We start from the raw sequence: 12468 nt of genomic DNA, 5'->3' as shown, positions 1-12468 counted from the left end.
CGCTCCTACCTGAATCCACCCCAGTGAGTGCACTACATCTGGGCGATTTTGAATTCTGTACAAAAAGGAACTCATGGGGCTGGATTCAGATACATTGGCGTATCTGTCCGCCCGGCGTAAGGTATCTCCGATACGTTACGCCGCTCTAACTTTGGACGCAAGTTCTTTATTCAGAACGAACTTGCGCCCTTAGTTACGGCATCGTAACGTATGTGTTGCGGCGTAAGGCCGCGTAATTCAAATGTGGAAGGGGGGGGCGTGTTTTATGTTAATGTGTGATGACCTGACGTGATTGACGTTTTTTACGAATGGCACATGCGCCGTCCGTGTACATATCCCAGTGTGCATTGCTCTAAATGACGTCGCAAGGACGTCATTGGTTTCGACGTGAACGTAAATTACGTCCAGCCGTATTCGCGAACGACTTACGCAAACGACGTAAAATTTCAAAACTCGCCGCGGGAACGACGGCCATACTTAACATTAGCTACTCCTCATATAGCAGGGGTAACTATACGCCGGAAAAAGCCGAACGCTGACGACGTAAAAAAAAAAGCGCTGGGCGGACATTCGTTTCTGAATCGGCGTAAATCCTCATTTGCATATTCCTCGTGTAAAAATACGGAAGCGCCACCTAGCGGCCAGCCTGGAATTGCAGCCTAAGATCCGACGGTGTAAAACACTTACACCTGGCGGATCTTAGGGATATCTATGCGTAACTGATTCTCTGAATCAGTCGCATAGATACGACCGTCGGAACTCAGAGATACGACGGCGTATCAGGAGATACGCCGTCGTATCTCTTTCTGAATCCGGCCCATGGTGTTTAGCAGCATCAGAGTGGTACCATTGGAATGGGCTCAGTGGCAGGCTGGAGTTAAAGTTGAACTTTAGTCAGAAAGTCCTGACAGATCACATCAGGTCGGCCCCTTCTGCAGATATAGCTATGCAATACGTTAAAAACAAATCCCTACACTCTTTAAAATGCAGTAATGCACTGTCTCACCCTGCTCTGCACATGCTCAGTTGCTCTTTATTCTCAGCACTGTACCTAAACTCAGAGCCACTAGAGGCCGACCAGCTGACAGCTTTAGGAATTACTGTTACTGAAGGAGAAAGAAAGCAACAGACAAGACACAGACTGTGCAGAGGAAACACAGATTAGGGAGTGAGAAAAGAAAAGAAGGAGAGAGGTGACAGGACAAACTCTGCTGCTAGAGAGACAAAAAAAAAAAAAAGGAGAGTGTCTTATCTCATCTCCCACATTCGCTCTACTTTAGTCATCAGCAGCTTGGGTTCACACATGTGCGAACACAGACATTGCATGCGATTTGCACCTGCATTGCTGATCACATGCGATGTCTGTGCAATGCGAGTTCGCATTGGATTTGCACAAAAAAGGTGCAGGGACTTTTTTTTTCTCCAGCACTTCAATAGATTCCTGTCTGAATCCACAGTTCGCACTGTGATCTGTGAACCGATCTGGTGTTGTCATTAACTTTGTACTGACACCCGCAGCAGTTCGCAGAGGGCAGTGTGAACTGCCTTCGGGGGAGATGCGATGCGAGAACCCGCACTGGAATCGTGCTGGTTCCTGCATCGCAAGAGTTTGAACCCAGGCTAAAGCTTCCTACCAACTACTAGTTTGTTTCAACCCAGGGTTGAATGAAGAAAAAAAAAAACTGACAGCTCAGGTCTGAGCCGCTGTACTAACAATCCGATGTTAGTACAGCGATCTCCCCTGCTGTGCTATTGTGTTCTGACAGAGGGAGCCCCCTGCTGGAGGCTGGAGATACTCACTTTCCCCTGGGACCGAGATCTGCCATGATGTACATCGTCTGTACTGGCGTATTTAATATGTGGTTAGTTTTGATAAACTCTTCTGAGGGATCCACAATAACAAGCCGATTACGTATCCCAGCTCCATCCCTGAAAGTTAATTACAGGTATTAATTCAATCCAAACTGTTAATTTCAGTTATTATCATGAATCAATGGTATAAATGTACTTTAGCTCTAATCACTTACAATTGTCTTTTGTCTTGTCGACGTCGCCGGACGTTTGCCATTCGTTCTGCTAAGAATGTGGGGGTCTCTTTTTCAGAGGTGGTTACTGACTGAGCGTGCTATATAAAAAAAAATATGTTATAAAAGTAATCGAGCGAAGGCAAGAAATTGTGCCTAAAGTATATCGAACCCCAATAATAGAAATGGAATACATTGCAGTTTACCAGTCCTTGGATGTGGTGGCTGCATTAATTTTCCTTTTTTTAGGCCAAATATATTTATGCAAGTACAGAAAAATACCCAACGATCCTATAATATATCAAGTGCCCTTGTAACATCCAAAGCTTTAAATAGAAATCTCAGACTATCTTGTGTAAACAACAAAACAGCTCCTCACTATGTAATGGGGATGGGAAGAGAGAAACTATCTGTAGTCTAATTCAGGAGAGCAGCCTACCGTGACCCCTTTATACTGCTACAATTGACCCGTCATTGAAACCCCTAATCAAAAGACACTGCAGGAGCCAATCAGCTGGGGTTTGCTGTTGTGCAGAGAAATGTGTAGGTTGCCATTACTGAACTCTTCTTTTGAGAATGCCATTCGCCTGGCAGGCGTGCCGATTCTTTGGTTTGAGGCCAGCAATGAAAACCCCTATATTTCACAGCGACTTTTAGCCAATGCAGAGATTCCTTTTCACAACAGTGGGCCGGATTCAGGTAGAATTGCCCATTATTTACGGAGGCGCAGGGCAACGTTTTTGCCCTGCGCCCCCGCAAATTTGCTCCGCTGCCCTTGATTCACGGAGCAGAAGCTCCGTGAATTGCGCGGGCGCGCCGGCAAAATGCCCGGCGCAGGAGCACGCAATTTAAATGATCCCGTAGGGGGCGGGAATCATTTAAATTAGGCGCGTTCCCGCGCCGCTCGTAGAGCGCATGCTCCGTCGGGAAACTTCCCCGACGTGCATTGCGGCAAATGACGTCGCAAGGACGTCATTTGCTTCAAAGTGAACGTGAATGGCATCCAGCGCCATTCACGATTCACTTACGCAAAGTACGTAAAATTCGAATTTCGCGATGCGGGAACGACGGGTATACGTAGCAGGGGCAGCCTTGCGCGGAAACCGCTGTACGTAAACGACGTAAATTGCGTACGCAGGGCTCGCGCAACGTTGTGAATCGGTGTTAGTATGCAATTTGCATACTATACACCTAGCGTCCACCGCAAGAATGCAGCCTAAGATATGCAGGCATAAGAGCCTTATGCCGCGCAGATCTTAGGCTGCAGTCGGCGTAACGAGGTTCCTGAATCAGGAGCACTCGTTACGCCGGGGCAAGTAAGCAATTGCGCTGTGTAACCTATGGTTACACAGGCGCAATTGCTTATTGAATCCGGCCCAGTGTCTTTTTTATTGGTGATGGTTGGCAATTCCTGTCTTTATACTTACCATTGGATTAATTTTGTGTATAATAAAATTTGTTACGTTTTTATAGATTGAGCTTGGTAATTTATTACCCAATTTCTACCACAGCTTGGAGGCTCACATACATGGTCCTTAAGGCGGTTCTGTTTATCTGTCATTTTTTTATATGCATTATATTTTTGACCATAGAGCCCCTCTTTATTTAAGTGAGTGGGTAATTAGAGGTCTCCCCTCATTAACAAAACAAAAAAGGAAACCTACTTTTAATTTGTAGGTTTCCTTTTTTGTTTTGTTAATGAAATGCCATTAGCAGACCTCTAAAATGTAAAGGTTCATCTATCAAGGTAAGAGCGTGCCCACATGGGAAGGTGAGGTCACGGTTTGGATGGTTGTCCGATTCCTTGTAGACGCACAGGCCCAGATTCACAAAGCACTTACGCCAACATATAACAAGTTACGCTGACGTAAGTGCAAATGTGCGCCGTCGTATCTGTGCACCAGAGCCACAAACAGACATGCGCCTAAAACCAGGCTACACCCCGGCGACGTAGCTTGCTCATGCCGGCGTAGGGTGGGCGCACATTTAGGCTAGGCATGGTGCCACTCCCATTGATTAGCCATTCAAACATGCAAATGAGGGAAATACGGCGATTCACGAATGTGCGTGTGCCCGGCGCATGCTACGCGAGATGCGCGTAAGTTGTACGTCCGGCGTAAAGTTATTCCCCATAAAGGAGGTGCAACCCGGCAACAGACATGCACAGGTCTGCACCAGTGAACACAAGCCGGCGTATTGTGCGTTGGACGTGTGTCTGGCTGGGCGTAAGTTATGTTCACGGCGTACGCTGTGATCCGGCGTAGCTTAGGAAGTTTTGCCGGCGTGGTTGTGAGCAGGTGCATGGGGTTGCGTTCACGTCACGTCGCATGCGCAGTTCGTAATACGTACCTGTCTGGCGCTCGGCCCATCATTTGCATGGGGTCACGCCTCATTTGCATGGGTTCATGCCCACTTCCACCTACGCCGACGTGCGCCTTCGAAACCCACGCCACGCTGGCGCAGTGTTGGGAGCACTGGCTTGCTGAATGCAATGCTTGCCTCTCTGCGCTGCGTTGGTGTAGCGTACGGTGGTTACTCTACGGCGGCGTAATGTGCACCTTGCTCTTTGTGAATCTGGGCCACAGTTTGCAAGATTCAAAGATGCCAAAATGTATTTTGAACGGTTTATACAGAAATATATCAAATTTAGATATATATTTGTTGTCATTACTGATCGTGAATGTTCATATGTTTAGTTTATTGCACAGAGGGTACAAGTGCAGCATAAATAATTCTTTGATACTGCATATTTAATCAGCTGTTTTTTTTCCAACGATACCTCTTCTAGGTTGGTATATCGATCATAGTCTGTATAGGTAAAGATACGTCCGTTTTTTCGTCCACCACTGCGTTCCATAGCCAGTATGTCTTGGTGATACTGACGATCCAGAGGAGTCCGGCAAGCCGCCTCATTTTTATACAGCTCATACTCGAACTAGAAAAACATTCAAAATATGCATAAAATATCTGTAAATGCATCCGGGAGCGGTTTTAATGACTACTTTTAATTTACCATCAACCTTCTTCGAAGTCAAACAATATATAAAACAGATCTTTACATGCTTCTACCTCGATCCGTTGTTCAAATGAGATAGTACACCTTACCAAATCAGCCTAAATGTTGTCTAATCTGGAAGTAATGGATACCAGTATGTTATGAACCACTGAAAGACTAAACCATATAACCTAAATTAACTCCTCATGAATGGCCAAACATTTCCTAGGGCTATATAGAAGTAGAAAAGAAAAATGATGATGAACCACGCACCTTATTATTCCATGCTACATAAACAATAAAATGCAAATGTGCAATATCATGAACGACCACTAGATGTCCCTAATGGATTAATTGCCATTGGTGAGCATACAAGTTATTGTGTATAAATCATTATTAACCAATTGTGTATTGAAATTGCCACCTATGGGGGTCATGCAAGTCCGGTGAGTAGGCTGTGTGAACGGTATTGGTGGAGGAAGATACTAGTCACTTGTTTGTCGGATTTATGAAATCATATGTACTACTGGAAACCATTTGCTGACAATTTTTGGACATTTTTACTAATATGTTTTTTGGACACTACACAATATCTGTCACCTACTGGTAACAATAGGTGGCAATTTCAATGAACAATCGGTCATTAATGATTTATTACAATAATTTGTATGCTCACCCATGGCAATTAATTTACTAGGGACATCTAGTGGTCGTTCATGATATTGCACTTTATTGTTTATGTAGCGTGGAATAATAGGGTGTGCGGTTCATCACCATTTTTCTATTCACTAGGTTTTCTAACCTCACAACGAGCAGCCCCTAAATTAATAATATAACACACAATTTATAAAGCTTATTCAATTGATATATTTGCACATTTAAGGGAACAATATCAAATTGGTTCCCTCATTATAGTATATAGAAAGACCCTAAACCAGCAAGTAGCCGCTATACTGGGTCAGAGGGAATCACATTTGCATTAAAATCAAAGCAATCCTCTTTTAAAAAGTACGCCTCACCCTGGACATCAACTGAAACTAGATTTAAAGTGGAACTTGCATAACAAACTTGCTATCAAGCAGGCTTTTTAATACAGAAGAGGCATACTATATCTACTTGCTGATATACTGTACTACCTGCCAGTTCACACTGTATACCGAGATGCATGCGCTCAGCTCAATGTACAATTTTGGCATTAGCTGGGATGAATAAAAGGCTGTAAAGCCTTACTTATACTCAGTAAAGTGACTGGCCTCAGGTGATACACAGAGATGAAACAAATCCTACTACATAGGTTGTACCCGTTTATCTGCAGTTCTCCCTTCTCTACCTTCTTTCAAAAAGCAGAATCTATACAGCTTGTCTGAGCTTCCAGAAAGCATGGGGGATGAAGTTGCACCCTGCAGAGCTCAGGGAGGAGCGCCGATTGGAGGGAAGTGACACACCCCCCTACACAAAGCACAAATTAAGGCTGCTTTCACATTGGGCAGCGGAGGTGCGATGACGGTATAGCCACACTATTTTTAGCGCCGCTATACCGTCGTATTTACCGCGATATTCTGGCGCTAGCGGTGAGGTTTTAACCCCCGCTAGCAGCCGAAAAAGGGTTAATAAAAAAAAAAGGGTTAATACCTCTGCAGAGGCGCATTGCGGGCGGTATTACCGCGGTTTCCCATTGATTTCAATGGGAAAGCGCGGTATAGGAGCGGTAAACACCCCGCTCCTTTACCGCTCCAAAGATGCGGCTAGCAGGACTTTTGGAGCGGTCCTGCTACCGCACCGCTTCAGTGTGAAAGCCTTCGGGCTTTCACATTGAAGCCTGCAGGGCAAGATTTATTCATGCGGTATAGCAGCGCTATTTTTAGCGCTGTACCGCATGAATAACGCCTCAATGTGAAAGGGGCCTTACTGTTGAGGCTGTCATAGACTGTGTGCTGGAGCTTCCTCCCCTGTCATTTTTTTTCCCCTGGTGTCAGGAAACCCTGCTGAAAGTGACTCATGCTGATAGCAGAAGAACAGGGCAGCAGACAGGAATTACACTTAGTGCTCTGGATTGAGACAAGTATCCACTATAGAGTCATATGCTTTGTTCCTATATCATGTCTGATGTTTACAACCACTTGAACACCAGCACATGCGTGAGAGTGATGTAATCTTGATGCAGCCAATCATCGGAACCCAGAAGAAAACCAAATAAAGATTTCAACAACCAACAGGGAGCTCCTGGACACTGCATCACTAGAGTGGAGGCAGTATAATTCTGATTTAAAGTGGAGTTTCAGGCTAAAACGATCTACTCTTAAACCCCCTCCCAACCCCCACCCCCCCTTCTAACTCCTATTCTAACTATCCTGTAAAAGGAAAATGCTTATACTTACCTATTCTCATGGCACAACGTCCTGTCATGTGATGGGATATCCCCAGTGAGTGCCTTGAAGGGAGAGGTGAGAGCTCCGACAACGTATGGAATGCATGGGCGGTGATGTCACCCACAGGCATCAGTTGTCGGCTGTGAAGGCGCTGCTGGCAGCCGATCACACGACCAGACCAGAGCGCCCTGAGAATAGTTAAGTATAAGCATTTATCCTTCTACAGGGTGGTTAGAATAGGAGTTACAAGGGGATGTTATCAGATTTTAGATAAAGATAGTTATAACCTGGGCTTCCACTTTGCATGTTAACATATCAACTAATAGTTTTTTTTTATTATTCAATTAAATGGATTACCTCACTAAAAAGCTTCTCTTGCCAGGAAATCACAATTTCTTCCTTGTCACCATGTAGATGTCCACCTTTTGTTTTAAAGGAAATGAAAACACACACTCTTATGTAGCACAATATACACAGTATTGAAAAGTAGAAAGTCATAATATCATTTAAAAAGCTGAAGTCACATAAAAGTTTAAGTTGAACTTGTATGCCATAGCAGGCGATTCCATGTGTCTGCATATTCTGAAAATCCTAGAGTGTGAAACCTGCAGTTCTGGGGCAAGCACCAGCTACTATGCCCAAAAGCCGGGCCAGTCCCTGCCACAGCTTACCACTGACCTGTTATTTGCTACTAGTGAAGTGCAAGAGGCATGAGTGGCAGCCACATGCTCTAGAAATACTAGAGTTGGGTGAACAGTTCAAACAGAGCATCGCCTGTTACGTGAACACCCAAATTTGCAGGGCACTCGGCTGGATGTTCGCCCAACGAGCGCTGCACAGTGCATTCTAATCCTCGATTGGGCAAAGCTTTGCCCAATCAGAGCACAGTGAATAGCTGGTTGTTAAAGCTTTTACAAGGTGGTCTTAAACTAAAGACCACCCCTCATTTTTGGATTTTTATCTCATATATATAATTTTTTTCCCCTTCATACCTTTTTTGTCCCCCGATGTAGATCCATCATCAGTTAAGATGACACTGCCAGACACGGAAAAAAAAAAAAGCAATGAAGGCTAAACCGCTGACTGCAGGCTCTGCCATTTGGCAGTTCTTATATAAGTAAGGGGCAGGGCCACCTGGCGACGTCACCTGGTGGCACCACCCCCATGCAACATCACCGACCAGGTTGAGGTCAGGACTCTGTGCAGGCCAGTCAAGTTCTTCCACCCCAAACTTGCTCATCCATGTTTTATTGGACCTTGCTTTGTCCACTGGTGCGCAGTCATGTTGGAACAGGAAGGGACCATCCCCAAACTATTTCCACAAAGTTGGGAGCATAAAATTGTCCAAAATGTCTTGGTATGCGGATGCCTTAAAAGGGGTTGTAAACTCTCCAGGTTTTTCACCTTAATGCATTCTATGCATTAAGGTGAAAAACCTTCTGTGCTGCCCCCAGATACCCCCTTTTACTTACCTGAGCCCACCCGTTCTAGCGATGTGCATGAGCCCAGCGACTCCAGCCGCTGTCTCTGTCCTTATTGGATAGATTGATAGCAGAAGGAGCCATTGGCTCCCGCTGCTGTCAATCAAATCCTGTGACATGGGGGGCACAGCTGAGTCATGCTGTCTGTGTGAATAGAAGCAGCAGCAGCAGGACCAGTGAGTGCGCCCGCACGGGCGCCCACAGGGAAAGCTGCTCTCCGTGGGGGCACCCGATGAAGGGGAAAGGCCAGGAGCGCAGCCAGGGCACCCAAAAAGAGGAGTATTATGGCCTCTCTGTGCAAAAACCTTGCACAGAGCAGGTAAGTATGACATGTTTGATATTTAAAATAAATAAACCTTTTCAATTACTTTAACCACTTGAGACCCGCGCTATTGACAAAAGACGTCAACAGCGCGGCTCTCAAGTGCCAACTGGACGTCTTTGGACGTCTTTTAAAGTGCATTACCCGAGCGCGCCTCTGGGGGGCACGCAGCGGGTAAACACTGTCCCGGCGCATCGCTGAAAAGCGGATACGTGTAACTGGCGGCCGCGATGTCCGCCGGGTACACACGATCGTCGGGAACACAGCAGGGACGTGGAGCTCTGTGTGTAAACTTTTTTTTAAATTGTCGCTCTTTTTTTGTTTATAGCGCAAAAAATAAAAACCGCAGAGGTGATCAAATACCACCAAAATAAAGCTCTATTTGTGGGGGAAAAAAGGTCGTCAATTTTGTTTGGGAGCCACGTCGCACGACCGCGCAAATGTCATTAAAGCGACGCAGTGCCGGAAGCTGAAATTTCGCCTGGGCACGAAGGGGGTTTATGTGCCCAGTAAGCAAGTGGTTAAACACTTCAGCCCCGGAAGGATCTACCCACTTCCTGACCAGGCCATTTTTTGGGACATGGCACCGATACGCTTTAATAGACAATTGCATGGTCGTGCGAAACAAAACAAACACAATAAATATATTTTTTTTACACAAATAGAGCTTTCTTTTGATGGTATTTTATCACATCTGCGGTTTATATTTTTTGCGCTATAAACAAAAAAAAGAGCGACAACGTTGAAAAAAAAAACTAAATTTTTTACCTTCTGCTATAAAACATTTACAAAACAAAATGTAAAAAAAACAAATGTATTCATCAGTTTAGGCCGATATGTATTCTGCTACATATTTTTGGTAAAAAAATAAATGCAATGAGCGTATATTGATTGGTTTGCACAAAAGATATCGCATCTACAAAATAGGGGATAGATTTATGGTATTTTTTTTACTGATAATGGCAGCGACCAGTGATATTTTTAGCGGGACTGCAACATTGCTGTGGACGGATCGAACACCTAACTGACATTTTTGATACTTTTTTGGGAACCAGTGACATTATTACAGTGATCAGTGCTGAAAATGAGCACTGTTATTGTACTAATGACACTGGCAAAGAAGGGGTTAACACCAGGGGCGATCAAGGGGTTAACTGTGTTCCTGTTTTGTGTTTTCGAACTGTATGGGAGACTGTGTGATTGGGGAAACAAACAGATCCGTCTTCCTACTTAGCAGAAAGCCATGATTTGTGTGATCTCCCTTGTCAGAACGAAGATATGCCTTGTTTACACAGGCAGATCCCTGTTCTGTCACTGCGGGGAACGATCGCGGCTGACCAATGGACATCGAGTGTGCCGGACCCACTGATTGGCTCCCCCGCTGGCCAGTGGGAGCGCAAAAAACATATTTTTGCAAAAACAATTCTCAGTTTTTTCGGGGGGCTTTACCAAATAAAAATACAAGCGGTGACTAAAATAAAGTTCTATTTGTGCAAAGAAAATGATAAAAGTTTGATTACAGTGTGGTATGACCGCGTAATTGTCACACAAAATACGACAGCGCTGGAAGCTGAAGATTGCCCTGGGCAGGAAGTGGGTGAAGTGCCCGGTATTGGGGTGCTCAGGATCAGTGCACCTCACTTAGTAATCCAATCAGAAAGAAGACCCCCCCAATATGACAGGGAGGATGGGGAGTGTAGGGATTACCTGTGCCGATGTTGGAGCTCAGTGTCCGCAGTGCGATGTCTCCTCTGCCCCCCTCTTCCTCCTCTTGTACCCGCTGGACCAGGGCACTGACCGGAGTCACCCTCTGCAGCAGCACCCTACGGATACACGTACACGTTAATCAAAGTTAAAAAAAAAAACATTCACCCGGCTCAACACACACGTTACCTGATGTTCAGGTTCTTCACCGGATCCCGGGACCTGTACACCACCTCCCCGGTGTCCTGATTCCACTCCTCCGCCATTACAAGGCCGCGCGTCTCGGTCTCCCCGGTAACCAGAACGTGCGCGCTCACGAGAAGGCGTGCACAAGCTGAGAGTAGAGCGCGGGAATTAGATTGTGTGAGGCTGTCCAGGGAGAGAGCGGAACGTCAGGAAGACTGACTGACTTCCAGGAACACACCGAGCTTTGCCACCGTAAAGTGTATGGCAAGGCAAAAAGGAAAAAAAAAACAATGCAGTACATGTGTGCCATACGGGCACATTTCCCCATGGTTATCCCTTCACACCACATACTTCTGTGCCAAGGGGTTTAGGGTTAGCTGAGGAGAGGAAGCCTGTACAAATCAGTGATATAAAAAAAAAAATTCAATGGTATATTGAGAGAGAGTAGTTAAAGCATTCGAAAAAACAAAAACAGCAAGACAAAGGCGGAATTGTGCTAGTCAGTGTTGACAATCACCCGTATTTTTAAGGGCAGCCCATAAAACCAAGGCACTTTTCTCCCTGCCTGTAAATGCCCGTAATTGGTCAAAAGTACCAGTAAAAAATAGCCATGGCGGCTTGGAACTGCGCAGTTCCAGAGCTAGCAGATCCTGTATTCGGCGGACGGATTTCACAGAGGTTGTGCAGCGCGTTACTAGCGAGACGAGTGATGTCATGGCGCATCCCGCCAGGCGCACCAGCCTGTAAAATCTGTAACCAGGAAGTTAAGCATGCGGAACGGAGGAGCCCTCGTTGTGGTCTGCATCCAGGCAATCCGGAGTCCACGGGGACGGAGTGACATCCCAGCCCAGGTGATGGTGGCAGTAGGTGTTGGTGACAGGTGATGGAGGCAGGAGGTGATTGGACAAAAACTAATGGACTAAATAAGCCTCCCTTATTTTATCGAATATAACAAAAATATGTTTTTTTACCTTTAGACCTCTTTTACGCTGAGGCGGTTTTCAGGCGTTTTAGCTCTATAAATAGCACCTGTAAAGCGCCTCCCATTCATTTCAGTGTGACTTTTCACACTGGGGCGGTGCGCTTGCGGGACAGTTGGGAAATTCCTGCAAGCAGCATCTTTGGGGCAGTTTGGGAATGGTGTATACAGTGCTCCTCCACCGCCCCTGCTCATTATAATGAATAGGCAGCGCTTCGGAAGTGACGCAACAGGGGCGCTTTTAACCCCTTCTTTGGGGTTAAAAGTGCCCCCCCCAGCGACCGAAAAAGTGCTGCTTAAACAGTGCTAAAGAGACGCTAAAATGAGCAGCACTTTTGGGCTAACACGGCCACGGCCCCAGTGTGAAAAGGGTCTAATAACTACCTTAAAGGGGTTGTAAAGGTTTGT

At 45.6% G+C, this 12468-nt stretch overlaps 1 protein-coding gene across 2 annotated transcripts in view; it reads right to left on the bottom strand.

The window, feature by feature from the left end:
* MKS1 (MKS transition zone complex subunit 1) overlaps positions 1 to 11305 on the bottom strand; it is a 49203-nt gene extending 37898 nt beyond the window's left edge. Inside the window, exons 1-6 of one of the 2 annotated variants that reach the window (XM_040338327.1) lie at positions 11085 to 11305; positions 10899 to 11014; positions 7746 to 7810; positions 4804 to 4959; positions 2028 to 2125; positions 1801 to 1929 (exon numbers count right to left, since the gene is read on the bottom strand). In XM_040338327.1, the coding sequence (XP_040194261.1) occupies positions 1801 to 1929; positions 2028 to 2125; positions 4804 to 4959; positions 7746 to 7810; positions 10899 to 11014; positions 11085 to 11161 (641 nt within the window). In that variant the 5' untranslated portion in view covers positions 11162 to 11305. The remainder of the gene's footprint in view (positions 1 to 1800; positions 1930 to 2027; positions 2126 to 4803; positions 4960 to 7745; positions 7811 to 10898; positions 11015 to 11084) is intronic. The other variant, XM_040338326.1, reaches the window with a different exon arrangement.
* Positions 11306 to 12468: the final 1163 nt, after the last annotated feature.

This window comes from Rana temporaria, chromosome 2, assembly GCF_905171775.1.
Source record: "Rana temporaria chromosome 2, aRanTem1.1, whole genome shotgun sequence".
Taxonomy (NCBI): domain Eukaryota; kingdom Metazoa; phylum Chordata; class Amphibia; order Anura; family Ranidae; genus Rana; species Rana temporaria.
Note: the sequence above shows the minus strand (reverse complement) of the source record. Positions and strands in the feature narration are given on the sequence as shown.